At 40.3% G+C, this 19,771-nt stretch overlaps 1 protein-coding gene across 1 annotated transcript in view; it reads right to left on the reverse strand.

Moving 5' to 3' along the window:
• Positions 1 to 5,251: 5,251 nt before the first annotated feature.
• The window catches only part of LOC124594054, a 328,962-nt gene continuing 314,442 nt past the window's right edge, over positions 5,252 to 19,771 (reverse strand). Inside the window, exon 10 of the mRNA XM_047132404.1 lies at positions 5,252 to 5,340. Within this exon, the coding sequence (XP_046988360.1) occupies positions 5,252 to 5,340 (89 nt within the window). The remainder of the gene's footprint in view (positions 5,341 to 19,771) is intronic.

A 19,771-nucleotide genomic window follows, 5' to 3' on the forward strand; every position in this document is an offset into this window, starting at 1 on the left:
CCTTGTGACTGTTAGTGTTCCGGTTACCTGCCTTGGTGACTGACGTAAATTCAGGCAGTGTCCTTAACGCACCTGTTGCTCCTGTCCAACATGGTGTGTAGTTTTTGACAGCTTAATGTACTTTTGGTTGTGGGCTGCTATGACTGTAACGTTTTGGCTTTGGAAATCTCGTATACTGGTCGGTGGTTAGCAGGTCATCTTGTCTGTTGGTCAATGACTGTCTCTAGGTTGTGTTGCCGGCGGATCGAGCATAGTTGGGCCGAATTCTTGTCTCACCTAAGCGAATGTAAAAATTTGAAGGGCAGACCAAGCCCCATGGAAACTATTGAGTGCCGATGCCTATACTGCATTTCTTGTTGGTGTTTAATTGTGTTTTTAATATCAGAGGCCTTCAGCCGTTTTAAAAGTACGTTTTTTCTAAATTGTGAAAGTCTTACATTGCCTGAAGATAAAGCTTGGGCCTTCTGCCTGTTGAAAGTTTATTGTATTGTTTTAAAGCATGTCTTCAGCCGCTTTAACATTTAAGGATCCTATTTATCAATTATTACCTTTTCGAAGATAAAGCTGTGGAATTTCTGCTTGTTGAGAATTTATGGTAGTTGTATTGTTCTTAAAATGATCGGCCTAAGCCGCTTTAAAGTTTTGGATTCGTACTTATCAAGTCTTACATTGTAACCTCCCCGCAGAAATATGTCAAATAAAAATGTAAATGGAAATGGAGTCAAATATGGTTAAATTGAAATGAAGCCAAGCGTAAACTCCCCACAAAATTAAACTATAAGAATTGATCATAAACCCACAATAATAATCATTAAATAATGAACCATGAATGAAATGTAACCTCCTAACAGAAATAATAATATCTGTTAAATTTTATAAGGGCAGCAGCACTGACCTTCGGCCCTGTATTCTGAATAAAAAAAGCAAAATTCCTACCTCAATAAAAACTGCAACTATATCTGCTCTTATTTATCGACACAGCTTCGTGCAATGCTGGCGTATATTTAATTTTGATTCTTGGAGGAAATGCATAGGAAATATTCTTTAAATTGAAATGAATGTTTTTCTTTAAAAGAGTTACTTTATAAAAAAATTATTATTGGGGCATTTCTTGAGCAAATTAATCACAATTAACATACCTTCTACAACAATACATATCGTCCCGAATCGTGACCAGAGTGGCGAGAAGAGCACGCCGCCGACGCATGCCGACTTCTGCTCAGTACAACCGTCCACTCGCTACTGCTGTCGACTGACTACTACTTCAGACAGAGTACAACTGCTCCTGCCGATTCGCTACATGGTACTGACTTCTACTGCCGACTCGCGCAGACAACAACTACTGTTCCTGCCGACTCGCTTCACGCAACTGACTGACGACTCGCGCGGTCAAGCGCAGACTAGCAACGATAAATAGCTCTCTGGTCAGAGATTCTGTCATGCCTCGCCATCGCTGGTAATGAATACATACTTGTTTCAACATCATTTGATCTTAAATAATATTTGAGGTTAAAGCCAGTAGCCTTCCGTCTAAAAAAAGCACAAAATTATTTATAGTAGTTGTATTTAATTCATGGCATTCAGATGTTTTAGAAATAAAGACGTTTTGTGTCGATAGTCAAGCCTACAAGTTGCGCTGTAATGTTTGGACAACTAAATAAAACAAATGTTTTCCATTATTTTACCGTGGTGATCGTTCCTCCCTATGTAGGTCGGTGTGAAGAAAATATTTTCGCATTCGGAGGAGTAAATTTGTGACTGGAATTTCGTGAGAAGACTCCGTCGCAACGAAAAATGCATTTCTTTTAATGAATTCCAGCCCAAATCCTGTATAATTTTTGACACTCTCCCGTATTTCGTGGTAGTACAAAACGTGCCGCCCTTCTTGGAACTTCTTCGATGAACTGTCAGTCCTATCTGGTAAGGATCCCACACCGCGCACAAGTATTCTAAAAGAGGACGGACAAGCGTAGTGTAGGCAGTCTCCTTAGTAGCTCTGATAAACTTTCTAAGTGTCCTGCCAATAACACGCAGCCTTTGGTTAGCCTTCCCACAATATTTTCTGTTTCCCTTCCAATTTAAGTTGTTCGTAGTTGTAATTCGTAGGTATTTAGTTGACTTTACGGCTTTTGGATTAGACTGATTTATAATGTAACCGAAGTTTAACGAATTCCTTTTAGCATTCATGTGTATGACCACACACGTTTCGTTATTTAGGGTCAACTGCAAATTTTCGCACCATTCGGCTATCTTTTTCTATATCAATTTTCAATTTGTTTTGATCTCTTGATGACTTTATTAGTCGATAAACGACAGCGTCATCTGCAAACAACCTAAGACTGCTGCTCAGATTGTCTCCCAAATCGTTTATACAGATAAGGAACACCAAAGGGCCTGTAACACTACATTGGGGAACGCCATAAATCACTTCTGTTTTACTTTATGATTTTCCGTCAGTTACAACGAACTGTGATCTCTGACACGAAATCAAGAATCCAGTCACATAATTGAGACGATATTCCATTAGCACCCAATTTCACAACAAGCCGCTTGTGTGGCACAGTGTCAAAAGCCTTCCGAAAATCCAGAAACAAGGAATCAATCTGAAATCCCTTGTCAATAGCACTCAACACTTCATACGAATAAATAGCTAGTTGTGTTTCACATTAACGATGTTTTCTAAGCCCATGTTGACTTTGTGTAAAAAGACAGTTTTCTGCGAGGTAATTTATAATGTTTGAACACAATACATGTTCCAAAATCCTGCTGCGTACCGACGTTAATGATATGGGTCTGTGATCTAATGGGTTACTCCTACTACCTTTCCTGAATATTGGTGTGACCTGTGCAAGTTTCCAGTCTTCGGGTATGGATCTTTCGTCGAGCGAACGGTTATATATGATTGTTAAGCATAGAGCTAGTGCATCAGCATATTCCGAAAGGAACCTAATTGGTATACAGTCTGGACCTGATGACTTGCTTTTATTATGTGATTTAAGTTGTTTCACTGCTCAGAGGATATTTGCTTCTACGTTATTCATGTTGGCAGCTGTTGTCAACTCGAATTCTGGAATATTTACTTCGTCTTCTTTTGTGAAGGCATTTCGGAAGACTGTGTTTAATAACTCTGCTTTGGCAGCTCTGTCTTCTATACTATCTCTATTGCTATGGTGCAGAGGAGGCATTGATTGTGTCTTGCCGCTAACATACTTCACATACGACCAGAATCTCTTTGGATTTTCTGCCAGGTTTCGAGACAGTTTCGTTGTGGAAACTGTTATGAACATGTCGCACTGAAGTCCGCGCTAAATTTCGAGCTTCTGTAAAAGAACGCCCATCTTGGGGATTTTGCGTCTGTTTAAATTTGGCATGTTTGTTTCGTTGTTTCTGCAACAGTCTTCTGACCCGTTTTTTGTACCAAGGAGGATCAGCTCCGTCGTTTGTTAATTTATATGGTATAAATCTCTCAATTGCTGCCGATACTATTTCTTTGAATTCAAGCCGCATCTGGTCTACACTTATATTATTAATGTGGAATAAATCGAGATTGTCTGTCAGGAAGCCGTTACGTGAGATTTTAACTGCTTTTTTGAATACGTAAATGTTTCGCTTATTTTTGTAGGATCTAAGGATTACAACATTCAGTCTCGCTACGACAATCCTGTGTTCACTAATCCCTATATCGGTTATGATGCTCGTTATTAAATCAGGATTATTTGTTGCTAAGAGTTCAAGTGTGTTTTCACAATCTTTTACTATTCGCGTTGGCTCATGAATGAACTGCTTGAAATAATTTTCAGAGAATGCGTTTAGCACAATTTCGGATGATATTTTATGCGTACCTCCGGATTCGCCTACATATCTAGAGTAAATTATAGTCACCACCAACTACTGTCGTATGAGTCAGGCACGAGTTTGAAATCAAGCTCAAGTTTTGTCTGAACCATTCATCAACTGTATCATCTGAACTGGGATGTCGTTAAAAGGATCGAATTATTATTTTATTTCGGTTGCGAACAATGACCCCTGCCCCTACTAATCACAGGATGTATCTACTTCAATTTCGCGACAAATTAAACTACTTCTGAGCTTACATCCGGTTTTAGCCATCTTTCAGTGGCTGTAACGATTTGAGTGTCAGTGCTTTCTATAAGAGCTTGGAGCTCTGGTACTTTCCAACATAGCTACGGCAATTTACATGTGTTATACCGATGGTATTGTATTTTGGTGTCTAATTACATATGGATATCACGAGTTACTTACGGAACCATATATACCTCAAGTTTATTAAATATGGTAGAACCCAGTCAAACCAAAAAAAAATATATGTGAACTGTGATGCCAAAATAAACGAGAAATAAATATAAAAAGTGTTGTGGAATCATTCGCGACGAACATTTCTGTATTAGTGTGACAGCTACAAGTGTTCAGTCCAACGCACTGTAACTTAATGGTTGCGCGACTTCACCAAGTAACATTTCGTTATAAAATGCTGTGTTGTTAACTCGTCTGTCAGATAGCTTACACAAATTTTAAACCTTCTGTGGTAATGCCTGAGAAAATCTTACATAGAGCTCACATTTGAAAGAAATACATCCTTTTCACCTCTAAGTGTGTCCACATAAAGAAGAACGCACTGTTTAGGCTCCAATGAAAGAGGTCATCGTAAGTATAATATACATTGGTCTGCCAGTGTTTTGAAATATTTTGCATGATGACGTGAAATGAACTATAGAAACTGTCTGAGGATGGGCATTGGCTCATGTGCTGGAGTCCTCAGGTCGTAAAGCTTCATGGAATTATTTGCTGAAGTTATCCTGGAATACTGCGCTACCGTGCAGTCCTTCTCGTTGCTGATCATCAGGGAGGTAACTCGAGAAAGTGAAATGCACGCCATACTAAGTCTGCGCTACATAAGCAGGTAGGAAAGCTCCTTGTATGACTCCGCACTGGTCACTGTTTAGAGACCTGGGGCTACGTGAAGAACGTGGCCTGAGCCCATGTCGCTAAAACGCAATTACCTGGAACGCACGTCGTGGGAGGGGGAGGGGTGTTGTCCCCTGCGTAGACCTGATTTGGTTCGGCAGCCCCTAGCAGGCGACTCCGTCTGTCGAATGAAATATTTAAGCGTCAATTTGTGCTGACGCCTGTAGATTTCCCGGAGGGCCCTGTAATGTGTGGCGAAGAAGATTTCAGCGGCGCAGCTCGCCGCCGCCGAGGGTTGTCTCCGCAGCTCTCCTTTAATCTAAATTCATGACAGGTAGACGGCAGGCAGGCGGGCGACGACGACGCCGCGTATTGACTGTGCTGCTACTGGCGGGATACCCCACTCTTGTGTTCCTGCCAAGGCCGCCAGTTACCTGTCCATGTGTCATCTGTTTAGGCGGGACTTCCTTAAGTCACACTCGTCATTTCAACAGAAACCCCTACAGGATATGGTAGTACACTGCCCAACACAATTAAAACATCACTTTTCCGAAACTATGTAATTAGCTCACAATGCGACGCATTAGTTGAATGTTTCGCTCAAAAATGTCTACAACCTTCCTCTGCAACATTTGTGAAGATGGTATCTTATCTGTTCTTTAGGACATGTCCGAAAGAACAGATACCATCGGTAACCATGCAGCTCTCTTCGAATGAAATAATAATTAAATCAAGACACTAACCTGTCGACAGGGGTTGATATACATCAACGGGGATGTTGAAAATGTATGCCTCTACCGGGACTCGACCCCAGGATATTCTGCTTACATGGTAGACGCACTACCCATCTTAACCATCGAGGGCACAGCGTATAGAGTGACTGCAGGGATTTATCCATTGTACGATCCCCGTGAGACCCACATTCCCAACTTAATGTCCACACACTACATTCGTAGTGCCCCTGCCCACTACACTCATTACTCGCGGCAGACAATCTTACCGAGACCCGTAAGAATTTGGGCAATGCGTGTGCATCCAGTACAGACGAAGTTCAATGGCCGGTTAGCCCTAACTAAATGAAGATGGTATCTGTTCTTTCGGACGCAGATTGCCTGCTGCGAGTAACGAGTGTACTGGGCAGAGGCACTACGAATGTAGTGTGTGGACATTAAGTTGGGAATGTGGGTCTCACGGGGAGCGTGCAAGGGATGAATCCCTGTAGTCGCTCTATCCACTGTGCCCTTGCTGGCTCACATGGATAGAACGTCTCCCATCTAAGCAGAAGATCCCGGATTCGAGTCCCGGTCTGGGCACACATTTTCAACTGTCCCCGTTGATGTATATCAACGCATGTCGGCAGCTTATGGTCTTGATTTATTTATCATTTCCTATGCAACGGCGCGAAAGCGTGGCGCCCCCTAGCGTCATGTTCGAGCTCGACGACGTTTCAAAAAAAAAAAAAAAAAAAAAATGTCGACAAGGGCGAAAAAAAAGGCCAGGACTGAGAAGTTAATGTGACGAGTAAGGTGGGATCACGATGTCGCGTTGGCATCAAATATCGCCAAAGTTCTTCCAGCACCATAGTAGACGCGCCTCTCAATGGAAAGGTCGTCACATTCCCCATTATCCTCATTTCAGTCCATCTTTTGACACCTGAGAATCGTGATTCTAAGGGTTGAAATCACATGATGTTCCTATGGGTGGCCGAGGAAAAATACTCAGACATACCGACGCTCTGAATCGAAACGAAAAGGCCTCAAGGGGTGGCATAAACCACCCCAGGTCCTGCATTTGGTTCTAAACGGTCCCTGGTCGTTTCACCCGGTAAATGAGAGCAAAACCTTCAGTCGCTCTGCGCTCCAAGGGGGTATTATCACGTTCGTTAAGGATGCCGCCTCGAAATGTCCATAGCGAAGGGTTGAAACCTATGGAGGTGTCAGAAGTGTCAAAGTTAGTCAAGAACGTCGTCCTGTTGCTCATCGCACTGCGAACTGACGGTTTCGACCGTAAATGTGTGGGAATCAACTGTCCAACGAAACGGACGGTTTCACTGACACCCTGTATGCCACACCTCGAGGCGTTCTCGGTTTCGATGCTGAGTAGTGTTGTGTCTGAAACGTATTCCTCGTTCCACTCACAATGACGTCGTGTGACTTCAACGCTGGATGTCGCGGTTGTGACCTCCATTAGAGAGGCATGGCATCAAAAGATGTTCGCATAGAGCATTACTAGTGTCCTGGTAAACACAGTCAAGTGGTTTCAGTATCTGGTCATAACACTGCATATCAGTATAAAATGGAGCGAGCATGTGAGAACTATGGTAGGGAAGGCGACTGGTCGACTTCGGTTTATTAGCAGAATTTTGGGGAAGTGTGGTTAATCTGTAAAGGAGACCACATATAGGACGCTGGTGCGACCTATTCTTCAGTATTGCTCGAGCGTTTGGGATCAGTCTCAGGTGGAATTGGAGAAAAACATCGAAGTAATTCAGAGTCGGGCTGTTATATCTGTTAACTGTAGGTTCGAACAACACGTAAGTGCTACGGAGATGTTTCGGGAACTCCAATGGGAATCCCTGGAGAGAAAGCGACGTTCTTTTCGAGAAACACTAGTGAGAAAATTTAGGGAATCGGCATCTGAAGCTGACTACCAAACGATCCTACTGCCGCGAACATACATTGCGTGTAAGGACCACGAAGATAAGATACGGGAACTTAAGGCTCTATTTGCGGCACGAAAGCAAATGGTGGTACATGGTTCTCTACGCCACGCAAAATACGGTGTCTTGGTGAGTACGTATGTTGATGTAAGTTTAGTAGCAGAAGTGGTGAGACGTGTCTAAGAGGTGGTGATTCCCTCTTCCATCCTGTGACACGTCCACGGCGGCAATGTGATGAATTGTGATATTAGGAGCCAATCTGACGTCATTAACCCACCTTAGACGTCACATGAACTTGGAGCTCTGGCTCTTTTTTCACATGTGTCGTCACCTTACTGTTTAAAATGTCGTCGAGTCCGCGCGCGACCTCAGAGAATGCCACGCTTCGGCACGTCACAGAAGAAGATTGAAGTCACGTTTAAGCCAAATTTCGAGTTTCTGCGTCCCAGTGGGAAATAATTACGCGGTTTCTAAAAGGTGATCTTTTGATTGTGTTGCGCAATGTACTTGCAAATTGTAGAGTTGTAAATCTTGGCTGATGGAGTTGGAACGAAACAGCTGCTATGTAAATATGGAAGTTCCTTACCAGAGGGAGAAATATTTTGAGGCCTCAAGGAAACGATTACATCTACTCATACACCCTACAAAGTAATGTACACAACATGGCGTATGAGTTTTATTAGAGAATATCGGTACTTTTGCTTGCATGGATGGAGAAGGATTAATCTCAAGGTCTCTGAGATAGACGGGAGAATTGTGCAACATTATTCGTCAGAAGGGTACATTCGGAAAGATTTGCAGTTCGGTGCCGGTTAGTGATGGACACACAGCGATATGAACAGCGATATGGACACTATTTTCGAGCGTAGAATATTCTACCACAACAGTTGGCTTAAATTTAGTTAAATAATGGTTAACATTTAATAGTGCTTCTTAGTATGAACAATTTTAAACGTTTCCATGATACATGATAAATTAAGCGTTCTCAAGTCACTAAGGGTCACTTGACTCAAAGCACTGCCATTGGAATTTAACGTTGTTCCGTATCGAATAAATGTCACAATAATGTTTGTCAGTGGAAGTAATTTATGGCATGTCACTGGCACACAGAGCTTTTTTAATGCCACATACTATAAATCTTAAATACTCGCACCTCCCTCTCTGAGACGGAAAATCATGCGCTCGTGTGGTCGTACCTACAACAGAGAACGAGACGCTTTTCTTTTTGAGTACTATACATTGTACCAACGGCAACTGCACATAAGTGTGCGGATTAGTGTGTTAATAAGGCGCGGTGGAATCGTACACCCACTCGAATACAGGTTCTCTAATTTCCACAAGACATTTAGAATCAGGACTTGGGCTATAATCGCCAGTTATAAATCTAGCTCCCTGTCTCTACATTTAATCTTACGTCATGCTTGCTTCACAAGACTTATGCACCTGAACAACACTCTTAACACTATGCCCTGTCGTCTCGCATGCTGTGCTTTGTAGTTTCTCTGAATTCGTTTAACAAACTGAAGTCTTCTGTTGACCTATCACACTAATGATTTAAGGGGTCCATCCTTTTCCATAGCACTTCATAGTGTCACCTCTAGATATTTGAACGATATGACAGACTCTGGGACGTAATTTGTGATTTAAAACTACACGTTTATTTCTATTGGTTATTGATCTACATTTAAAGATAGATGTCGCTCAGTGCAAGCCCTATGTAAATCGTTCTGAATTTCATTATACGACGCAGCACGATGCGTTCCTGGAGGCAAAAGTATCCTCACCGAAGAATTCAGGAAGACACTAAGAGGTAGGTAGGTAGGTAGTTAGTGTTTAACGTCCCGTCGACAACGAGGTCATTAGAGACGGAGCGCAAGCTCGGGTTAGGGAAGGATTGGGAAGGAAATCGGCCGTGCCATTTCAAAGGAACCATCCCGGCATTTGCCTGAAACGATTTAGGGAAATCACGGAAAACCTAAATCAGGATGGTTGGAGGCGGGATTGAACCGTCGTCCTCCCGAATGGGAGTCCAGTGTGCTAACCACTGCGCCACCTCGCTCGGTAGACACTAAGAGCATGGGGATTCTATTTCACTGTAATAATTGTAACCACTCTCAACAAAATTGGGGATTATAGCAACAGAAATCAGTACAATCAGAATGGACACAATTCAAACGATTTTAATAGAAAACGAAAGTACGGAGAGCAGTCGGGACAGCAAGGACAATGGCAAGACAGGGGTGTTCAGTGGGGTAATGGACCGAATATTTAGTAGGGGGCTCCCATTAATGTTATTACAGCTAACGGACGATTCGTACCAGTGCCCTTAATGTCTAGGCCTGAGAATATCTGCGCTAACACTAACAATTAATGGAATGGCCAGAATTCTGGGGTTGGAGTAGTGGTATCGATGAAACGTGTAACCACCAAAGAGATGCGAGAAATTAAAACCAGCTATCCTGAGCTTTCCAGTGTAGCTGACGAAGAGACGGAAGGCAATAAAATCTTAAAGGAGTGTGTATTGAGGTATAATGATGGTGTGGATATTAGAGAAGAACGCTTCGGTAATCCAGGAAAATCAGATAACAACCTTATTGAAGTGGTGCAAGCCATGTTTAAAGTTAATATCTTAGATGAAGATATTAACATCTTGTTGGACACTGACGCATCTTTTAGTGTGGCGAATAGGTGACTTTACAAATATTTCGGTAACTAGCAGAAGTTACCAGTATTACTGGTAGCCAACTGTACTTTGTCTGGAGCATTAGGAACATATTCTGTAGCCATAAGAGCCCAAGTACAGGTAGAAATACTAGCGCAAGGGGAACGGTTTATTACCACCTTCTTGTTGGCTCCTAATTTAATTTACCCATGTACTTTGGGCTGGGATTTTATGTGTGAACGAAACATAACGCTCGACATTGCGAAGGGTGTGTGTTCCTTAACCAGTCAGGGACAGGTTGTTGAGTTACTGTTGGTACAGATACTGGAATTTCAAAACTAAATATGTAATCAAATTAAAATGAGAAGTAATAAAGCTAAAATACTCAGATTCAACAATGAGGAGCCCATATATTCGTTAACTGATCAAGAAGCATCAGACGTCAAACAACTCATGAAAGGTAATTTTCTAGAATCCGAATATCTAACACATGAGCTAAGGTACAAACTAGCTGATGTACTTCGGAATCATGCTAATATTTTTGACAAAAAACCTGTTGTTATAAAGGATCATGAGTACGAGATGTATCTATACCCTCATCAGACGTTCTGTAAAGCATTATACTCAATACCCTGGGCCAAAAATGAAAATGTAGAAAAGGAAGTTCGAAAGAAGTTGGAATGGAGCATTATAGAGGCATCCACTCGTCCGTACAGCAGTTCCTTAGTAGCTGTGGGTAAGTAGGACGGTGGTTTACGTTTGGTTCTGGGCGCCTGAGATATTAATAAAATAATCAAACCTGTATGTAACTGACGAAAAAATTTAGAAGAATTAGTCCAGAGTTTTCACGGGGTGAACTATTTAACTTCTCTTGGCTTCTGATCATCTTACTGGTGAACTAAACTATCTAAAATTTCTAGAAACTACACTGCTTTTATATTTGCCGGAAGGAGCTATCAACTTAGAGTGATGCCCTTTGGGTTAAACCTAAGTGGAGGTGTTTTTATCACCACACTCGACATGCTGCGATTTACGAGAGAAAGTAACGATTTACGTCGTGCCGGCCGGAGTGGCCGTGCGGTTCTACGCGCTACAGTCTGGAACCGAGTGACCGCTACGGTCGCAGGTTCGAATCCTGCCTCTGGCATGGATGTGTGTGATGTCCTTAGTTAGATTTAATTAGTTCTAAGTTCTAGGCGACTGATGACCTCAGAAGTTAAGTCGCATAGTGCTCAGAGCCATTTAACCATTTGAACGACTTGCGTCGATGACCTGCCAATAGCCACTGCTACTTGGGAAGAGCAGGTTCAGTTGGTGAAGATGGTTAACATTGAGTGAATACGGTGTAACAGTGAATCTAGAAAAATCTAAATTAGGCCGAGATAAAATCAAATTTCTTGGGCATATTATTTCGCCGTATGGCATAATATCTAGTCCGAACAAATTGGAAGTGAAAAGAAATTCTCCATATCCTCAAACAAAGAGACAATTAAAATCTTTTCTGGGTATAGCGTCTTTTTTCAGAAAGCTTTTACCCAATCGCTTACTTAACAATGATGTGCTTTTGGGATTATAAAAAAAAATGCACCTTGGAAATAGAAGAAAGAGTGTAGAAAAGCTTTTGACGATATACGCGAAGCTCGTATCCTAACATCAGCAACAGGCATAGGTGCCATGATATTCCAAGTCAAAGAGCGTAGCAATTTGGAAGATATGAAGGTCATCTCGTTTGTAAGCAGCACACTTTCAAACTGCGAGAGAGTATACACTAAGACCGGGGGGAGATATTAGCTGAGGTGTGGGCTCTCAAGAAGTTTAGATATTTTGTATACCCAAATATGGTAGTAGTATGTTGTGACCACAAGGCTTTGACCGTTCTAATAACTTGTAAAATTCTTCATTCAGGGCTTTACTACTACAGGAACACAGAATAGAAATAAACATTTTAAAGGTAAAGACAACATTGTAGCTGACGATTATCTCGATTACCTCAAGGCAGTGGAGACGAGGGTCAGCTAATCGAACCGAATTAGAATTTTAAAATAATGATTATCCAAAACGTGCCTTTTAAGAACAAGGTAGATTATTTATGTACAAATATGTCCAGGTTACAGCAACGGGACCCATACTGGAATAAGATTATCTAAAATCTACGGAATAACATTAGTAATTCACATATGCTAAAATATAAGTTACATCGAAATATACTATTTCGTATCATTATGGATGGGGAAGAAAGAAGGAGAGTGTGCATTCCAACGGTAATGTTTCCACAACTTGTATGATATACCCATTATTCGTGGGGACTCTTTAGTGATAATACGTGTTCGGAGGATCCGAGACAATACTGTTTTGTTCTCAACATGAAGAGGAAAGTATCTGAAATATTACGTAAATGTTAACTATGTCAGAAGGTTAAACCTATGCACTATGGTAATAATATAATGTGTGTGTGTGTGTGTGTGTGTGTGTGCATGTGCGTAATATTCATAAATATGGAGTAACATTTTATGACATTTTTTCGAAGTTTCTACGAATCCATCCGTTACGATTTACTAATGCCAGACCGATGTTAACTTAACTGGAAAATGGCTACATTCCAAATGTAGGCAAACCCACTGCTGTATTGACCGATAATGCTTCGTACTATGCTAGTAAAGCCTGGCATGTATGTACGGATAATTTAAATATAAGACACATCTTTGTATCTCGTTACATTGCTAAGGCACCGCCTGCGGAGTGGATATTCCGGGACTTCAGTAGGTTTCTTAGGACATACATAGAGAAAAACTGGTATTGATGGATAGAATACGTAGGTATGTTTGAGAGGATGCATAAAGAACTGCTTCATTCATCCACCCAGAATAGTCCTGTAGAAATTATGATCTACAAGGAAGCATTCTGGGAATGGATTGAGAACTTGCCGAGTATAGCTGATCCCGTAATAAACAGGAAGGTACTTACTAGTAAACCTCTGCTAGCATTGCACAAAGCTGCGACGTTAAGGAAACGAAAATATGACAGGAAACTAATTAAAGTTAATAAATAGGATTTGAACAATATAGTACTGTCACGGAAACACGCCAAGTCGTCTGTGGTGAAGAAGATGGATAAAAAACGGCAACATCTATATACCGGACTGTATAAGATAATCAAGATTCCACATCTGAGCAGTTGTGTACTGGGAGATATCCGTAATGCGGGGGGGGGGGGGGGGGCTCATCAAAGGGTTGTTCCCTTATAAAAACCTGAAGAAATATTATAAATGAGAAGAGGACGAGGGGGATGAGTTTAAAAGTTGTCTTTAGGATAAGTTATATCGTTTGTGTGATTTCATGTAAATCCAAGGAAACTATCGGAGCGTATGTTTTATGTAATGTTTTTTTGCATTGTTAGTGAATTTATGTTCTAGTATTAACCAACTGCGACATAGTCGCGTATACAAACAGTGATCCAATAGTGTAAAATGCTTTTCTATTCCAGTCTTTGATCACAATATGAATTCTTTAGACGATGACCTGTTTCAGTCTGTAATAACCGTCCTCACATCTAAAATATGTAATTATATACATCTAGTGTGCCTTTTAACATAAAACAGCAATATGTATCACAATATACTGTCATACAACCAGGGAAATGTATAGATAAAATATGGTATAACGTACCTTTTTTACACCATGTCCTAAAGTGATACGGCCATAATGACATCGTCAAAACATATAAACGTAATCAGCATAGTATCGTCACAGATCTAAAATAAGATATAGTATAGGACACATCGTCCACATAGTGATTATTGCAACTAGCTACTGAAGTACAGTAGCAACCAGAAACCTGTTTTCCTACACCCTCCCTAGATGTCGCTACTGTGGGCTTGCTTATTGTAGTCATCATTCACGCAAAAACATAATCTGATAAAAGCGCATTAGATAAAATACATGTAGCAGACTTATTAAAATTGATGACTACTATAGAAACCAATTGTGATACATTAAAAGATGAATGCAGTTACCCATGTAAAATTATTAAAAGGAAATATATGAATCATCTAGAAAAAAAAATGAATAAAGAGATCCTGAAATATTCCAATGAAATTTTACGGAAAAATGTCCCAACAAATAGAAAAGTGTTTGAATAAATCTAAGGTTTGATGTGGATTTCAAGTTAACAACACTTTGCAACTCCGTTTAAAACGCGGTTGGAGTGAAAACTCTGATAAATTTGACGGTTCTTGGGTTTACAAAATCATTTGTAGTAGTTGTGACAAATTTTACATCGGTCAAACTGGCCGCTCTTTTAAAATTAGATTCAGGGAGCATTTGCAAGCAAATAACAAAACTGCATTAGGAATGCATTTAGCAGAAACCGGCCACACTGTAGACAATATCGAGAGTAGTACACGTATTTTACACAGGGCAGAGAACAGTCGCACTCTAGACTTGTTGGAGAAGTTGGAAATTCACAAAGCCAAAATGTATGAGCCCACTAGGGTGCCCAACTCCTACTTTGCTTTGTTTGATAACGTACTACGATAACCAAATAATGCCTCGCTATTTATACCTAGCCTTACTGGATGAGTTATGTTGAGATCAGTAGGCACTTGCCTTACTGCCGCACAGTAGTCGCTCTAATCCTGTAACTGATTGTCTCCTACCTATTCATGGAATGTATAGCCAAACTATATAATTTTATTTACTGACTGCTTATATGTTGTTTAAACGTTTTCTGTGGGAGACATGTCACGGTGTATGTAAAGCCCTCTATTGGTTAAGTTCTTACGATCGGTCCGCGCCTACATAATATCCTAGCGGCCGACCCAACAGAGGGCGCTGATCATTGATCTGTCTCATTTCAGCTGTCATAGAGAAATTTTATCTTTTGTAAGCAATTTATAGGTTGCCACAGGCAATGATTACGCTACATTAATTGTTGACCGTAAATTCACCATAAAAAAGGGTCGGACCTATACTCTTCATATATTTCCTTTTAATAATTTTACATGGGTAACAGCATTCATCTTTCAATGTATCACGATTGGTTTCTATGATAGTCATAAATTTTAATAAGTCTGCTACATGCATTTTATCTAATGCGTTTTTATCAGATTATGTTTTAGCGTGAATGATGACTACAATAAGCAAGCCCACAGTAGCGACATCTAGGGAGGCTGTAGGAAAACAGGTTTCTGGTTGCTACTGTACTTCAGTAGCTAGTTCCAATAATCACTATGTGGACGATGTGCCCTATACTACACCTTATTTTAGATCTGTGACGATGCTGTGCTGATTACGTTCATAAGTTTTGACGATGCCATTATGGCCGTATCACTTTAGGACATGGTGTAAAAAAGGTACGTTATACCATATTTTATCTATACATTTCCCTGGCTGTATGATACATATTGCTGTTTTATGTTGACAGACACACTCCTCACTAGATGTATATATTTATATATTTTAGATCTGTAGATGGTCATTACAGACTGAAACCGGTCATCGTCTAATGAATTCATATTGTGATCAGAGACTGGAATAAAAAAGCATTTTCTAGTATTTAGTTGACTAATTGCCTCAGATGTAAAGTCAGTTTCGTGAGGCAAGTATAAGTAAATGCACGATGAGTACTGAGGCAATAATTCAGTAAGTAGCGCGAGGGCAATTGTCCTAAAAGTTAACAATCAATTATTTCCTATTTAATGGGGGTTGATCCTAATTCAATGGAACAAACTGTGTAAGTTTTAGCAATATATGATCACCGGCTATGAGTGACTTGGTATGAAGAGCTGGCTTGGGGACAGAATCTTTGAACTATACTTAGTGATTTGATGATGATGTGTGACTGCGTGTTTAATGATAAACATACCGTAATTGAATCATAAGGTGTAAGACAGAAGTCTGGTCAGTCGTAACATGCACCTTACGTGCTCGGAACTAAATAAAAGACAGAGTCTGAGCTCATGACGCGCAGGAAGTGGTTAATTAAGCGACATCTCATTACGTGTTTGGAATTAAATGTATAGAATCTGAGATCGTGACGGGGGACATTGATCGATTATTAGTTGTGACTGTGCGTGGGTAGAACTGAAAGGACGGAATCTGTTCACGTAACTAGTTGCACAATTATTAAATGTAATTAGTGTGAGTGTTACTATAAATGACAATCTACAATCTGTGGTAGAGTGTCGTGAGTGATTTGGTGAAAAATAAATACTTCATTTCGTGAAGCTCACGAACACCAAAGGAGATAACTATATCAAATGTGAATGATCATCATTCTTTTGTCTCGAAGCAATGCAGTTGTCGCTACAGTATATATGTACAAATTTTATGTTTCATATCCACACTGTCTACGAGCGTGGGGCCACTACCTTCGAGAATCAGCACGGTGCAGCGTGCCGACGCTGCCCAACCTACCAGATGGGGCAAGAATACACACCGATGATGTTTTGTCGCTGCCTGAATTCTCTGATGGGACGAGAACACATTGAAACGCAGCAGATAACTTCAGCACGAAATGAGATTCAAGATGTTGTACCAGTATCCTGTTGGAGAAACTGCACGCATCTAGGGACCGAGACGTTAAGAAGATTGCAACAACGACACCTTAACAACGAGGAGGTCGTCTAAAGCTACTTGTATCAAAATTGACGATGATATCAAGAAAGAAACCTGCGGGGGCGGAGGGGCAACATCTGTCAAATAAAAATCCACGTAAAAAAGCCATGATGCATTAAAACGCAATGGAAGATAAGAAGATGCCGGCAAGTGCATCGTCAATCAGTAAAACGAAATCAGATGCACCAATGATCAAGATATTACGTCTACCGCTGATTAATAACTATAAGAAGAGACTTATCAACAAACAGTCAGTTGAACTAGCGTATTCCGCAAGTCATAAGAAGAGGCGGGTACATGAGTTGCCAACAATCTCGCTAAGACGCTGACGTAACGAACAAATAATTGAAGTCTGTCGAATCACTGGTCTATTCAAGGGGTCGTTCGAAAGGATGAGGTCCATCTCAAACAATTGTTGCAGTCCCCCGTGCAACCGCACGGAGGGACTCAAGAGAACTGGTTCTACTTTCCCCTGTGCGACCGCACGGAGGGCCTCAAAAGAAGGGCGACGCGGAGTTCATAAGCTGACGTCGCCTGAAAACTCTATCAAGCTCAAGACTGAATACTGGTCTTTTAGACAAATTTCAAACAATTGTAAAATACTTGTAATGTACTTACTTATTTCTGATAGGCAGACTTATTCTGAATAATTTAGCTTTATTATTATTATTTATCGTTTCAGAAGCAAACTAAAAACAATATTAGATACATTACTACATACATACATACATTATGGTTTATAAATTAAACTAGTAAAGAATGAACTATATCTAAAACACAGATACTTGTTTATTATAGGCAGACTTATTCTGCGTAATATACTAACGAAGTATTTAAATGACTTATAATATGTAAAATGTATGATGATATTATGTAAACAACTTATTTGTAATAACCATTGTACAGACTAATGGAAAAAGAGCAATGTAACACAACCATCGACCTGCCCCTTTCCCCAATCACCAGCACTTAGGTGCTGCAAAAGCCAAGAGGATTAGCCTCGCAGTCCACATTAAAATTCCCAAATAAATCAGCAAATATAAGATCATTCCCCATTTTAGGCGATGTAAACATCTCGGTTAAGGGTGAGAATGACTACATTGTGCAGCAGAGTACAAACTGTTTTCATTCTGGGGGGCGTTTATGATCGCGGTTTTATTTATTAAGAACAATAATATTAGGCTTATTTTCATATAGGGGAGAGTATGACGGTTCTTCGTCTTGATGATTTGGTTTGATTTGTACTTGGCCTCGGCTGAAACCGGTAGTGTGTTGAGATCGTTATCAAGTTACGAAGACGACGTTACACAAAATAACAGTGCTGAACCGAAATGTCGACGAGCGTGAGATATTTACTTAACCAAGAATCGTAATTAATCGTTCGTAATCGATGTTTCACTGATTAATGATGAAATATTAGTGACAAAACCAATACAGTCACATCCACAACAAATTCCCTACAAGCTGGTCGTAATTTCAAGTATCTTAAGAAATCGTAACAGTGGGATTGTTATTTGAGTCAAAGATTCTACACAAGCGCCGAGCGCTACAGTCAAATATTATCGCTGCGCGTAATTATTACTCGGGAGTTTCATGTCAATAATTTGATAGAATTTTAAATCACAAATGCACGACTTGGCACGAGAGGGTGTTTTATTGCACAATATCAGTCACTTCCTAACCGAGCCTTGAGAAGAAAACTTTCCCAGGTGTTGGGGGGATTTAAATTATATGCATCGGACCTATCACTGAAGTTCCATAAACCACTGGCTATTATGAATGAAAATTGTCTATCAGTGTTCGTTCCCTAAATCACTTAGTAATGTTTAGTTCAATTATCTAGTTAAAAGTTCACTTTATTCTAGTAGGTAAAAGTCGTCCGTTCGAATTCTAATGCCATGATATTTGAAGTCAGAAGATCGTATTACTGCGTCGCAATAGATCGCAATTATTCAATCTCAAAAACAATCTAAGCGCGCCTACATGTACGAGCATTCAAATATATGACCTGCTTCTGCTAACTCTCGTAACATAGTGACAATGCATTGAATTATACTTAGTCATTACTCACGATTCCCAAAGAGTACTCACACGGAGTATTCTTTGGTATCGTTGGTTCTACTATGCGAATGTTAATTTATGCTAATTTTGCGATTTATTATGATTTTGATGTCAATTTTACTGAAATTTAATCTTTCTTTTGTGGATTGCTAAATTGTCAAGGCTTAGATTCCTGATTTAATTACATGTTATTGTCCTAATAGTAGTGATAAATGGAACTTTGTTCGCTTATTCACTTTTCTGGGACTTGGGGGATTGGGGGGGGGGGGGGGGGGGGAATCTTTGGGGTATTGGGAGCTAATTTTTGATTTTTTATTTCTCGTCCGAGGAAGTGGCATTACAAGAGGTGACCGATAACATCGGTAATAATTAATAACATTGAAAAAGTTGTAATTAAAATTGTCCATGTGTAATATCTCTTCACAATAACGCCCGGGGCAAAGTAGCGCTTCAGAGAAATCAGAGAGGGTTTAACGCGGCTACTTCTCTTTCTAAATTCTACTATATACTCGTAAACCATGCGCAGGTATTGTTAGTCCTGTTGTCTTGCTTTCTGCGCTATGAATAAGTTTACGTAGCTGTGGCGTGCGATATAGCGGGAATTTCCGTGTGATAGGCTATGGAAGGGATCAGGGAACTTTTGTTAAACAGCAAGAAAATTCACTGTAGTTTATTTATAAGGGACAGACTTTTGCCGTAAGGTCAAAGACCTATAATATCCGAGGAATTCTACGCGCGAGATAAGAAGCGCTCAGTATTAAATTCTATTACATGCCGAATAACTAATAATAGAATCTGTGGACTATACGAAGGGACATTAAATTTAATATAAGAGCGAGACTGGATACT

This window comes from Schistocerca americana, chromosome 2 (genome assembly GCF_021461395.2).
Source record: "Schistocerca americana isolate TAMUIC-IGC-003095 chromosome 2, iqSchAmer2.1, whole genome shotgun sequence".
NCBI classification, from domain to species: Eukaryota; Metazoa; Arthropoda; class Insecta; order Orthoptera; family Acrididae; genus Schistocerca; species Schistocerca americana.